Source organism: Sminthopsis crassicaudata, chromosome 2 (assembly GCF_048593235.1).
Source record: "Sminthopsis crassicaudata isolate SCR6 chromosome 2, ASM4859323v1, whole genome shotgun sequence".
Classification (NCBI taxonomy): domain Eukaryota; kingdom Metazoa; phylum Chordata; class Mammalia; order Dasyuromorphia; family Dasyuridae; genus Sminthopsis; species Sminthopsis crassicaudata.
Genome location: NC_133618.1, coordinates 42,495,614 through 42,509,521, shown reverse-complemented (window position 1 = coordinate 42,509,521; position 13,908 = coordinate 42,495,614). Strand labels below are relative to the sequence as shown.

Sequence of the window (13,908 nt, the reverse complement as noted above, 5' to 3'; positions counted from 1 at the left end):
TCCCTTCCCTGTCTACCACTTCCCCATCCCCCCTTCCACTGAGGTTCCTCCATCCATCTGCATCACCTGGATCTTTACTGCAGTCATCTATCAGCCTCATTCCTCTTGTCAAGGAATCCAACTTCTGGCTAATAGTCTTTCCTCTCCTCACTAATCCCTGGCCTCTGTCAGGGGCCTCAGTATCCATTGGGATGGCCTCCCACATAGCTGGACCTCTCTGTACATCGAGCTCTGTACACCTATGACAAAGGTCTCCACCTCACTCAGCCACTCACAGGGATACAGCTTTCACCTCCCTGATATGTACCTCTTCAAAAATGAAGGACAAACAATCACCACCACCACCACCACAACAATAGGGTTTATCTCGCATCACCACCCTTAACACCAAATACTGAAATTCTATTTTGATGGTGACTTCCTGTCTTCCATCTGTGGTGGTTCACTTCTCCTCCAACTTCATTCTCTCTAACACCTCCAGCCCTTCAAGCTTTTTCCTTGTTCTCCCATCACTTTCCTCCCTTCAGAGCTACTCAACTCAATTCTGCATTGCCCTCTACCCTTGAATTCCTGGTATCCTTTCTATTCGCACCAGCCAATTCCCAACCTTATACTACACGTTCGTGCTGGCCAGGCTCTCAGGGTAACATGGCAATACTTAGATGCATCCCTGATTGACTTCCTATCTCAGTTCTTTTTTATAGCCCCCACTCCTACCTCACATCTCTCAAAAGATTTTTTTGTGGTTTACTATTTTACTAAGAAAATCAGGGTCATTCCCACAAGCAGCTTCAAATACCCTTAATTTATGCCTCAAAATCTTTTCTCCTTCCATTCACCATCACCTTTGCTCCAATTTGTGGAGTTTTATCTTGAGGCCAGCTTTTTATATTAGTGCTCCTAATCCTATGCTCTTGCCTTTTAAAAATGATCTATTTAACCACAAAAAATATTGATTATTTTATATACTTAAAACACAAAGATTGTAGATGAAATCATGAATCTCCATTTCACACAGCTTGCTTGTTTAAAAAAATGCACTTAATTAAATTTCACATGTTATTTCTAAAACTGTACTACTTGTTTGTGTTTCCCCTTATGATTTCCCTCAGTAGCTTATCCAGATGTTCATTCCTTTTCTCCTTCATGTTCAATATTTCCCTACCTACTGGATCTCTTCTTATAGTCTACTCACATAATAAAGTCTATTTTGTCTCTCAAAAGCCTCTCCCAGAGGAAGTAGAATGGGATGGCTACTTAATACAGTGGACATAGTGCCAGGTTTAGAGTCAGGAAAAACAGAGTTTAAATTTGGCCACAAACATTTTTAGTTAAGATGACCCTGGGCAAATCAACTGACCCTGTTTTCCTCAGCTTCCTCATCTGTAAAATGAACTGGAGAAGGAAATGGTAAACCATTCCAGTATCTTTGACAAGAAAGCCCCAAATGGAATCAAGAAGGGTTGTACATGACGGAAACAATTGAAGATATCACTGAGGAAGCAGGGAGCACAGGGTCCACAGTCAGGAAAACCCTAAATTCAAATCCAGTTTTGGATATTTACTAATTGACTCTGGATTAATGACTTCTGCCTTAGTTTCCCCATCTGTAAAATGAGGATGATAATAATAGTACCCGTTTCCCAGGGTTATGAAGACAGTGCTCTGTAAACCTTACAGAACTATGTAAATGCTAATTATTTTACAGTTTTATTTGGAGCCAGTCTTATTCACTGCTTTTACTTTGTTCCTACCCACTCATTTCACAATCCTACAACACTCTACTTAAATCACTTTATTTCCAATGATCTCTTAATTGTCAAGTTCAATGACCTTTTTTTGGGTCTTCTTTGTGTTTGATTTCTCTGCAGCTGTGGCTGTCTTTGAAGAGGATCATGACTTCAGGGAAGTGATGTCATGACATACAAGTGAACTGAACTGATGTGAGGAAGGGCTGTGTAAGGTCACCTGCCTCACTTTTACCTCCAGAGCCATCTGGGTCCAGCAGCCAGAAATAGATAAGGACAACTGGAGATGGCCCTGGATGCAATGGAAGACTATGGCCTTTTAAAGCTAAAGTCTTTAATAGGCTTCAGTTTCACACTCATTCAATGATTGAGGCTAGGTAGCAATTGAGACAAAGAGTTTCCTCTAGATTGAATGTAAAAAAGCAATCATTTCTCCACTAAACCCTGTGGACTCACCCTCACCTATCAGAGGTCCATTAACTTCTGGAGAACTCTCCTGGTTCAATGCGGAATCTGTCTCTGTTTCTGGATCCCAGGAGCGTAGATCCATTGCCTGAATGGACCTTGGGAAGTCAGCATTAGGTAGATGAGGAACCAAAGGCTCACCAGCACAAAAGTAAAATGCATCATCCAATCCTGCCAATATTGTTTATTGATCTCTAGGACATTCTTTTTAATTCTTCAATAAATTCATATTCACTTGATAGTGAACAGAGCTAAAGAAAATCATAAAGTATGTTTATTATGACCACTATGTTATCTATTCTCAGCTGGGCTCTCACAATATCAGTTTATTTCTCCCTAATCAATTCACTTCTCCCACTCTTCAAGATAGTTGCTCCAAATATTCTCATTTCTCTTCAAACTTCCCCCCCTACTCCACCCACCTTCTATTTCAGCTACAGACCTCCTCTTTCATACTTTATCAAAAGCTCTAAGACCATCTGACAAGACCTCCCCTTTTCCTCATCTCACATCATTCATGCATCTTCCCCCATTTTCTCCTCCTTCATTCTCCTATCAATCCTCCTTGCCAAGACTAACCCTGATCCTATTCCATTAACTTCTAGAGAAAACTGCCCTTACTGTTATACCCGTGTGGTCTCTTCAATATCTCCCCATCTACTGCTTCCTACTCTGCTTTCTGAAGCATGCTTCAGTCTGTTTGATCCTTAAGAATCTCTCACTTAACTATCCCTGCAAGCTCTTCTCCTGTTTATGGTTATACTCCTGGGGGGGGGGGGGGGGGGGGGAGAAACCACAAACATCTATTTTCATTGGTTTCATTTCCTCTCCTTTCAATTGCAATGTAGTTTCTGGACCTCATCATTTCAGTGAAACTGCTCTCTCCAAAATGTCTAAAGACCTTTACTTGCCAATCTAAAGTTCTTTTCCCAATTCTCATGTTTTTTAATTTCTTAGTTAATTGCTTTGTCTTCCTCTATGCTCTCCTTAGAGTTTTTAATGACTTTTTTTTTTTTTTCCTGGTCTTCCCAGTCTAAGCAATCCTCAGTCTCCTTGGGTGGTTCTTCACTCACCTCTTAAATAATAAAAGTGTATGTCCCCTGAGGCTTTCTCCAAGGCCTTCTCTCCTTGGTTCTTTCTATAATATCTCACCTGGTGATCTTATTATTCCCGATGAATTAAATTATTATCTCAATAGAGTGCTACATATCCATCTCTAATCTTCCTCTGGACTTCAGTCACACATCACCAACTGCCTCTTAAAGCATCTTGTACTAGATATGTTCCATAAGCATCAAGCTCAACATGACCAAAAAAAGACCCCCATCAACTATCCTTCCAAATCCTGCCTCCAAACCCAGCTTCCTATTACTGTCAAGAGATCCTACCCCACATATTGTCCATGTCAGATATTGTCAAATTAAATGCCAAAAATCCACACCCAGTTTCTATCTTCACAACATTTCAAATGCACATCCCTTTTTCTTTCATTCAGAGCTACAATCCTGATGCTGGTCCAGTTTCCTTCTTGACTAAACTATTATAATAACCTTTTAAGGGGTCTCCTTGGCCCACAACGCCATACTCTTAATACATTCTTCACTCAGCTTCTAAGGCAATTTTCCCCTAAAGTTCAGTCTAACCATGCCAGTCTTACTGCTCAGCAAGTTCCGGTGGCTCCCTATTACTTTTACGATTACAAATAAACAAATTCTTTTGTTTCATACTTAAAGCCCTTCATGAACAGTCCCCTTCCTCTTTCTGTCCTTAAACTTCACCACCTTCGTCAGTCCAGCTACACTTGTAAGCCCCCAAACATGGTAGTTTTTACTGGCTTTGTGCCTCAGTCCTGGGTGGTGCCCATGTCTGAGATGCCCTGCCCCTTCCCCTCCCCATCTTGGCTTCCCTGGATGTTCTCTCTCTCTTTGCCTTTCTCATATTTCGGAGGCACCTCATTATTGTCACTGCCTCATTAGATTCCTAGCTCCTTGGAAGGGGGAAGTTCTTTGCCTTTCTTTGCACCCCCTCCCAGCACTGTAGTACATACAACACCCAATATGTAGCAGGTACTTAATATATGCTTGTTGACTGATTTTACGCAATATAACAAATTAACAACTGAGAATTGTTAGACAATGTTAGAGATTATTCTTTCATTTTATGGCTGGGTGAATGAACCTACTCTTTCCCATTAGATAGCATGCCTAGGATCAAAAGGGAATTAGGGGAATGAAAATGGATTAATTAACTGTTATACAGTTGATTTCTCTAAGTCTTTCAAGCAGAGAAGGCACCACCCACCACCACCTTCCACCTTTTCTTTGAGTCTTCTCCCCAGCTATCAGTGCTCAATTCTCCTCCAATCAGCTTGTTACCATTTGGAAAAATTCCTAAACTATTCATGTCCTTTAACTCAGATGTACAAGGTACACATAGCTCCTAAAATATTCATGATAATACTTTTTGTGATAGCAAAAACAAAACAAAACAGAAACAAGGCAGGAAAAAGCTAAAAAAAAAAAAAAAAAAAAAGTTCACAATGCAGTAATTGCAATGTAAAAAATAATGAATATGAAAAACTCAAGAGAAACATGAAAAGAGTTACATGAACCGATGAAAAAAAGAGATCCAATTTAACATATATCGGATTACTTATCATCTAGGGGAGGGAGGGAAAATCTGGATCACAAGATTTTGCAAGGGTCAATGTTGAAAAATTATCCATGCATATGTTTTGAAAATAAAAAGCTTAATTTTAAAAAAGAGTAGGGGGCAGCTAGATGGCGCAGTGGGTAGAGCACCAGCCCTGAATTCAGGAGGACCGCAGTTCAAATATGGTCTCAGACACTTAACACTTCCTAGCTGTGTGACCCTGGGCAAGTCACTTCACCCCAGCCTCAGGGAAAAAAATTTTAAAAATTAAAAAAAAAATTAAAAAAGAGTACCATATACCCTAGCCATCATCATATTATCATCACACGAGTTCTCTAAAGAATATATTAAAAACAAATATTAATGTAAAAAAAAAAGAGAGCGAGTGAAATCCAAGATTACAATTTACACAATTATGCTACAATCAAGTAAAAAAGTGATAAATGTCAGTTGAGCTCAGTTGAAACATAATCACCCATGCGAGTGGAAGAGGTGGGTGGCCCAGTGTAGCTTGGTTGTAGAGACAGAAAGAATGACTTGGGCAGTGACAAGCAGTGCTGCTTTAGAGAGCTGGGGTGAAAACCTGGGCACCAGGAGAAAAAAAAAAGGGGGGGCTCTTTAGATGGAATATGACTAAGATCTAGCTTGATGGTGATAATGAGAAGAGAGTGGGAATGGGAACTAAAAAGGAAGAAAAGGGCAGTGAAGGGCAGTTCATCATATACAACTCAAAGAGGCCTTATTGAGCACCTAAGTCAATATCTTACTTTTTTCCCCCAATGATGTCCTAAGAGATACTACCCACAGGTCTTGGAATTTACTAGCCTTATCCCTCTTAAATGTTAGTCCTAGATCCTATGTCTGCAGTGCCCCATGCGAGATTTTAAAGGGGTGTGGGAGGCATCAGCCAAGGTTCAGAAGGATGGTAAAAGAAAAATGAAGATTTAAGTTTAGTCTTGTCTCCTTAAGCAGTTAAATAAATAAAAAATAAAAATAATAAATAAAATGAAAAAAACAACAACAAAAATACCAATAGAAACATTTATATACTGCATTAATGGTGCGTCTTCTAACAGTGCATTTTCTAGATAAGGAATCTGAGGCAGAGGTCAAGTGATTTGGCCAATCCATGTTAGAGGCAGAGCCTGAATGCAATGTGCTATGCTGGCTCTGCTTCTGTTTTTAGTCTATCCTAAAATCAGGCTCATTTGGAAGCCAAACCACTTTATTTTCCCAGATTGCTTCTGTTTGATAAATAATTTAGAACCCTAAATTGGAGGATGCTCACAAGTAAGCCCGAGTCTTAAAGTGCCATACAAGGTGACAGAGGGAGGGTTAGATTATTAAAAAGGATTCAGGAACAACTGTGACTTTCAAAGAAATAACAAACTGAGATGAACAGTCTTAAGGTTATCAGAAATCACATGGTGTAGTACTCAGTGATCACCAAAATGTGGCAGAGGTTGGGGGGAGGGGAAGAAAGGGGAAAAGAGAGATGGGCTGCATCCAACTATCCTTACAACAGCCAGTCACAGTATAAGGCTTTGCTCCAATATGATCACACCTGCCCCTATATCTGACCCTCTTCTTCTACTTCCCTATGAAATCAGCCTGGAATGATAGATTGCTCTAGGTCCAAAGGGCAATCAAACTATGTGCACCCTTAAGTATTATTGACTTAGTCAATAATACCACTACTAGGTCTTTATTCTAAATAGATCAGTAAAAAAGGGGAAAAGGACCTATGATGTACAAAAATCTTTTTTTTTTTTTTTTTTTTTTTGTGATGGCAAAAAAGTTGGGAATTGAAGGGATGCTCATCAATTGGAAAATGGCTTACAAGCAGTATACAAATGTAATTCAATACTACTAAGCAATAAGAAATGATGAGCATGAGATTGTCAGAAAAACCTGGAAAGGTTTTTATAACCTGATGCAAAGTGAAAAAAGTAGAACCAGGAGACCACTGTACACAGTAATAGTAACATTGTGGATGAACAGTTATGAATGACTTAGCTCTTTCAGTAATGCAATGATCCAAGACAATTCCAAAAGACTTATGATGGAAAATGCTTCCACCTCTTGAGAAAGAATTGATGGAATCTGAATGAAGATTGAAGCATACTATTTTTGACTTTTTTCTTTCCTTTTGGTCTGTTTCTTTTTTCACAACTGCGACTGATCTGAAAATGTTTTACATGTTTGCACACATATAACCTATATCAAATTGCTTACCGATTTAAGAGGAGGAGAGGGAGAAAATTTAAAAATTTAAAAATTGTTATGACATGTAATTGCAAAAAGTAAAATACTATTTAAAAAGAAAAAAATTTGTAGATCAAGAATTTTTAAAAAACAGACACATAGACAGATTAATTTTTCATTTTATTCTAGAGATAATAGGGAGTCACTGAAGAAATGCAACCAATTTTACAGAAAATGAAAACAGGCTCAGAGTGATTAAAATGACTTATTGAAGACCACATGATTCACAAGTATTAAGGCCAGAACTAGAAACTAGACCTTTTAATTATCCTGTGCTGTCTCTGTGCTAAACCACTGGAGATAATGATTGACAAAGAGCTCCCTGTAACAACCAGATGACCAAAAAAAAAAAAAAAAAAAAAAAAAAAATCTCTGTTATGATTCTTACAAAGTACTAAGTGGAATTGATGGAGATAATAAATATCTAATTTAGGATGGTTCAGTATGATTGATCTGATCCTACAAGAAGATGTTATGGGCCAGAACTTGAAATAAGGTACTACATGGAATTGAGGAGACAATAGTTAAATCTAATTTAGCATTGATTTAATCCTACAATAAATAATGGTTTCCTAGTGATGTAATGATTGGAGTATGCTCAGTGTACAGCATATAAGTAAGAAGCTCTCAGCGCCAAAGGGGACTCTGGGAGATTGAGAAGCCAGGATTCAGTTGGGTAGAACTGAGGAAGACAGAGAAGTGGTGGCAGGCTGCCCTGTGGAGAACACTGAAACCAAGATCCAGAAGGCCTCTGAGCCCCAAGTGAAGGAAAGAGAAAATAAAGGATTTGGACTTTAACTCCTGGGTGCATTTGAGGTGATTATTACACAAAACTGAAAGGAAGGCTGCCTCCAGAAGCCCTCCCAAAAAAACCTGCTCCTAGAGAACATATTTTAGAGAAGAATATTACAATCTTCATGAGACTTGTTTATGTATTTTAAAAGATACTATTATATGTATTTGAGAATAGAAATTATAAAATATTGTGTGACATGCTATTACTCAAAAAAGAAATCTGCTCTGTTGTCTACCCCCTTGCCCTGGTTCCCATGTAACTAACACGGCAGAGCTGAGCTTGAGAAGATACAGGAGAATGTGAACAGACAAGTCAGACAGGTAACACAGGGCATACATGGCAATAGATCAACAACATGGCTGGCAGTTGTTCTCAGGAAAGACAGAAAGCATCCCCAGGAGAGAAGAATGCTAAATAGCATTCTTTGATGCTACTTAGGATGTGAAAGAAAATAATCAGCAAGGCCAGAATTGGGATCCAATCTTATTAGTAACTCATCTATAGGCTTTTAGGACATAGGTGACAGCTTTGCCTACTTATTAATAAGCCCTCTCACATCTAGATATGGTGAGCAGATGAAACCAGAGAAATATGAACAGAGATCTCTACTTTCAGAAGCAGAGACTGAACCAAGGCTCCTACTTGCTTCTCTTGGGACAAATTTAGAAGGGATGTAAGTATTAAGCCAATTTTCTTTCTATTCTTCTTCCCCTCTACCCCCTTGAAACACAAAATAAATGTAACAAATATGCAATCAAGAAAATCCCACATTGGCTATGTCCAAAAATACATATTTCATTCTGTATCTTAAATCTATAATTTCTCTGTGAGAAGATGGAATCCTCTGGAAACATGGCTGGATACTGAAGTAAAAAGAATCATCATACTTATTTGAATTTACAATCCCATTGTAAAGAAACTATGTTTTCTGGGTTCTGTTCACTTTATATCAGTTCATGTAATTCTTCTCAGGTTTTTATGAAGCCATCCCCTTCATTACAGCAAAACAGGATTCCGTCACATTCATCTATTATCATTTGTTCAATTGTTTCCCAAATGATGGGCACCTTAGTTTCTGGTTCTTCAATGCAACAGAAAGAATGGGCATAAATATTTTTGGAACATTTGGGTACTTTTCCACTTTCTTTGCTCTCTCAGGGGAACAGGCAGATTTAGTTAGTATCAGTGACCCACAGTGAGCCCAACTTAGTGACTTTTTGGGCACAGTTCCAAACTACTTTTCAGAATAGCTGACCAAGTTTACAGAATGCATTCATGGACTGATGCTGAGTGAAATGAGCAGAACCAGAAGGTCACTATACACTTCAACAATGATACCGTATGAAGATATATTCTGATTAAAGTGAATATCTTCAACATAAAGAAGATCTAATTCAGTTCCAGTTGATCAATGATGGACAGAAACAGCTACACCCAGAGAAAGAACACTGGGAATTGAGTGTAAAATGTTTACACTATTGTCTTTCTACCCAGATTACCTTCGGAATCCAATTCTTACCATGCAACAAGAAATTTGGTTTTATACACATATATTGTATCTAGGTTATACTATAACACATTTAATATGTATGGGATTGCCTATCATCTAGGGGAGGGAGGGGAAAATTTGGAAAAATGAATACAGGGGATAATGTTAAAAAAATTACATGCATATGTACTGTCAAAAAATTATAATTATTTAAAAAAAAAAGAATGCATTTATGGACTTACTTTCTAGCAGCCCTTCTGTTTGTTGGGTTCTTTCTTTCTTTTTTTTTTCTGGGTCATCTCTTTCAAACTGATGGGTGTGAGAGTATGACACCTCAGAACTATTTTATTTACATTTCTCCTTTTATTAGTGATTTGAAGCATTAAGATAATTTGGATTTTTCCTTTGAAAATTACCTGTTTATATTGTTTGACCAATTATTGGAGAACCAAATTTCACTATGTTATAAAGTAGTAAAGAAAGGGGTTAAGCAGAAAGCACTGACATCAACAATGGAGTATTCACTCTATTTTCACATTAACAGGAAAAAATGCAATGCATCCATGTCAACATACTAATATAATCTTGCACAGGCAATTTAGCCTTAATCAGACTAATGATGGAAGGTGGCTCAAAATTCACTGGTAAGGCCTATACATGCTGATATATGCAAGTGAACTTAAATTCCAGAACCAGAATGTATCACATAAATAGAGCTTATATACTCAATCTTAATTGATCACTTCTCCCTCCCTATTTTAGAAGATATAATAATTCCTTTGTGAATATAATATATTCATTAAACACAGGATGCAGAAGTAATCAGTGACCTTGAAAGTAGGGGCAACCTTAGGGAGGATTTGTTTAAATAATCAAACCTCTCCCAGGAGTGTCCCAAACTACTTGATAGGTAAAGTTGGTTCAACCTTTTTCTTCTAAATGCTTATCAAAGGGAAATAAAACTAAGGAATATCCAAGCTAAAGTAAAGTAAAGTAAACTAAATAAAAGTAAACCAAACCCAACAATTCCTCCCTAAATCTCCTCATTCAAGGATCCTATTCTTCCTTCAGAAGTTGCCAAAGATCTCTAAGATGATCCAGGTGGAAGGCACAACATACACAAAGCATCACTTCACTAGACCAATTAGGGCAACACAGCCAAGGCTGAAGAGTCCCTTCTCAAGAAAAAACCCAAGAAGAATAAGTGTGAGCTCTAGTAACTGGGGCCTTTTCCTAGGGACTTGGAAGTACCATGTGTTGGTTGTTGCCATCCATGTGGTGCTCCAAGGTTGAGATACAATGTCATGATTAGAAAGTACATTTCTAGGGAGTCCAAGTTTTGCTTTTATCCTATCCAATTGACACAAGAGGTGTAAATTGGAGGATATTTAATTGAAGCTTTCATGCGAAAAAGACCTTAGGAGAGGAAGGGCATCCTGTGTAACAGCTGGAGACTGAGTAATCTCGAATCTGAAAAAACAGTCTGCTGATCTCTCCCTTTTCTTCAGCAAAGCCTAGACCACATGCCTCAAATTCCAACTCTTCCCCTCATCTCTCCCACCCCCTTCCCCAATTCCCCTATTTCACGGTTAGGTTTTCTGGCACTGAATCAGTCTGGAGAATTTGTTAGCTCACTGACTCTGTAAAGCTTTCTTGATTTTATACAAATACTCCTGCCAGAAGAACTTCTCCAACAGCAGAAATGCTTTAGAAAATAACTCAAGCTTGGGAATACCCTGATCCAGAGATCACCTGAACATCTCTCCTAGTGTTCCCTATGGAATCTGCTGTTTTGTGTTCATGGGCTGAAGCCTGAAGAGTCTTAGAGAGAAATTAAGCCCTTTCTTACCATTGTAGGAGAGGCGTGGTTTGCTCAAACACATTATAAAGTGCATTTCCATCTCATCAGAAGCCACAGACTTAGAGCAAATGGGGCACTTGAAACCTGAAAGAGAGAAGAAAACATAATGAGATATTATTTTTCTAAGTCAAAGATGAACATACTAACCATGGTACATATTCAATTAACTATCATCACAGCAAGAAATCAAATTTGTTCATTCATTCATTCAATACTTCATTCTTGGTCTCAACATTTGAGGTTGCTAAAGCCCATCCCCACCAAATTTTTCCTTTGCCTCTGCTCTTCTGCTAATGCTTTATAGGTAACATCAAAATGTCTGCTTTGATTTGAATTGCTGGGTTTGTACTTTTTTTTAAAATTGGGGATGGGGGTGGGAGAGAAGAAAGGAAGCAGGAATGAGGAGGAGCTCTTGAATAATAGCTGGCAGATACCCTTCAACTTCACTTAAGCTCAGAGAGGAAAGAAAAGAATGAAGCACCTAGCTTTATAAATCTTCAATTAGCATTCCTACCTCATATTCAGAGAGCCCCTTTCTCCCACTTCAGGGTCTAGATGATATGGCTCATTGGTTGTACAAACTCAAGATGTCTATGTCTTTATCAACTGACAGACTCAAGGAATCAGGTTCTGGATTTAGAGTTCACAGTGATCAAGATCTTCCTATCTGACAAGGCATCTTGTTATTGCAATCTATGCCCATTACCCTTAGATCTGCACAAAGAAGCCTTGGCTTTAAATAGTAACATTAATTAAATTCAGCACTTATAATCAACCATTGAAGGATTAATTCTCTTGCTTTTTTCAGAATTTCAAACAATGTTTAATTAGGCTATAGAAATTTAATTCTTGGGGCAGCTATGGTTAGAGCACTGGCCCTGGAGTCAGGAGGACATGAGTTCAAATCCAGCTTCAAACACTTGACATTTACTAGCTGGGTACATAAGACATTTAATCCACCAAAAAAAAAAAAATAATAATTCTTGCAAGTCCCTGGAAATTTGAAATGGTTATGGGGACTTCCAATTCACCAAATCACCTTCCCCTCTTTCCAACTTTTCTGATCTTCTTCCCTTCATTTAGCTCACACAGGCAAGCCTCTAACAAATCCTTGTCAGTTCATTTCTTATGCAAATATCATTCTCTCAATTCCCAGAATCAGCACCTAGTTCTTCACCACCTCTTAGATTACTGCAATGGTCCCTGAAGTAGCCTCACTGATTCCCCAGCTGTCAAAGTGGTTTTCTTAAGACTCATAGTCTGTCCGTGCCATTTTCCTATTCACTAAGTTGCACTGGCTCCCTGTTACCTTCAAGATCAAGTATAAAAAATTTTTTCTGGCATTTTATACCCTTCTAATCCAAAATTTTCTCACTTTTTTAGTTTTCTTATACAGTTGGCTCTCTTTAGGATCCAGCTGCAGTAATCTTTCTAATATATAATACTACTCCAGCTCCCATCTTCATGCATTAGTTTGAGTATCCATCAGGTTTAGAATCCTCTGCTCTTCACTTTTTACTATCAGATTCCCTATTCAAGAGTCTGTTCAAACACCAGTTTCTAAAGAGGCATATCTTTTCTCATTTTCTTACCTTTGTTCCCCCCCCCCACAATTTTGTAGTGAAAGTTCTTTGAGAAAAGAAGGATAAAGTTAGTTAAGTAGGTGACAAAATGAGAATGTTTGTGAAAGTACTTTGTAAAATACAAAATGCTATATGAATGCAAAATATTAATACTGATTTTTTTTTTTTTTAGTACTACTTCTGGCCTATCCCTTCCTTCATTCTTTCTATAGACTCTGGGGCTTGTAGGCAATTTCTACTATGCACTAAGCAGGTATTTTACCTTTTTTAGAAATTCTGTTAACACGCAAAGAAAGGTAAAGAATCTCAGATTTCCACTCCAAATGGAACTATTATCATTAGATTTATAAGTTTAGTTTGCAAGTTATATTCTAATAAAAGCTAACGGGCAAAAGCAAGAAGTAGATTATGTCTTATATCCAAGAGGAAAAATATTATTTTCATGTGGACTTTATGGAAAGTTTATTTGGTGATTGGGATTCAATTCAATGAGCATTTAGGAACATGTTATAAGTCACTGTCCTGGAGCACTATGGAAAGACAAAAATGAAAGAATCCCTGCCTTCTTATGGCTTACATTCTACTGGTAAAGGACAAATCCCATTGTTCAATTTTAATTTTAAAATCAATTACATTGAACCAGGAATACATTGTACATAATAACGGCAAAAATGTGTGATGATAAACTATGAAAGATTTGGTTCTTCTCAGTGGTTCAGTGATTCAAAGCAATCCTAATAGACTTTGGACAGAAAATGACATCTGCATCCAGAAAAAGAACTAAAGAGACTGAATGTAAATCAACACATGCTATGTTCATTTTTTTCCCCCGTGATGTTTTTTTTTTTTTTAACTCTCCCATGGTTTTTCCCTTTTTCTCTGATTTCTCTCTCCCAACATGATTCATAAAGCAATGCGTGCTAAAAAAAATAATAATAATAAAATAACAATTAATTAATTAGAAAATGTCAATTACATTTAAGTTAAATATCTCTAAGGGAAAGGAAAAGATGCAATCTGTATTAGCTATCTGAATGTTAAGCAAACCA

General features: G+C 37.7%; 1 protein-coding gene across 5 annotated transcripts in view; it reads right to left on the bottom strand.

The window, feature by feature from the left end:
* ZNRF1 (zinc and ring finger 1) overlaps nt 1-13,908 on the bottom strand; it is a 96,791-nt gene that overhangs the window by 21,691 nt on the left and 61,192 nt on the right. For all 5 annotated transcript variants that reach the window (XM_074286006.1, XM_074286007.1, XM_074286003.1 and 2 more), the window contains one exon: nt 11,265-11,360. In XM_074286006.1, coding sequence (XP_074142107.1) covers nt 11,265-11,360 — 96 coding nt within the window. The remainder of the gene's footprint in view (nt 1-11,264; nt 11,361-13,908) is intronic.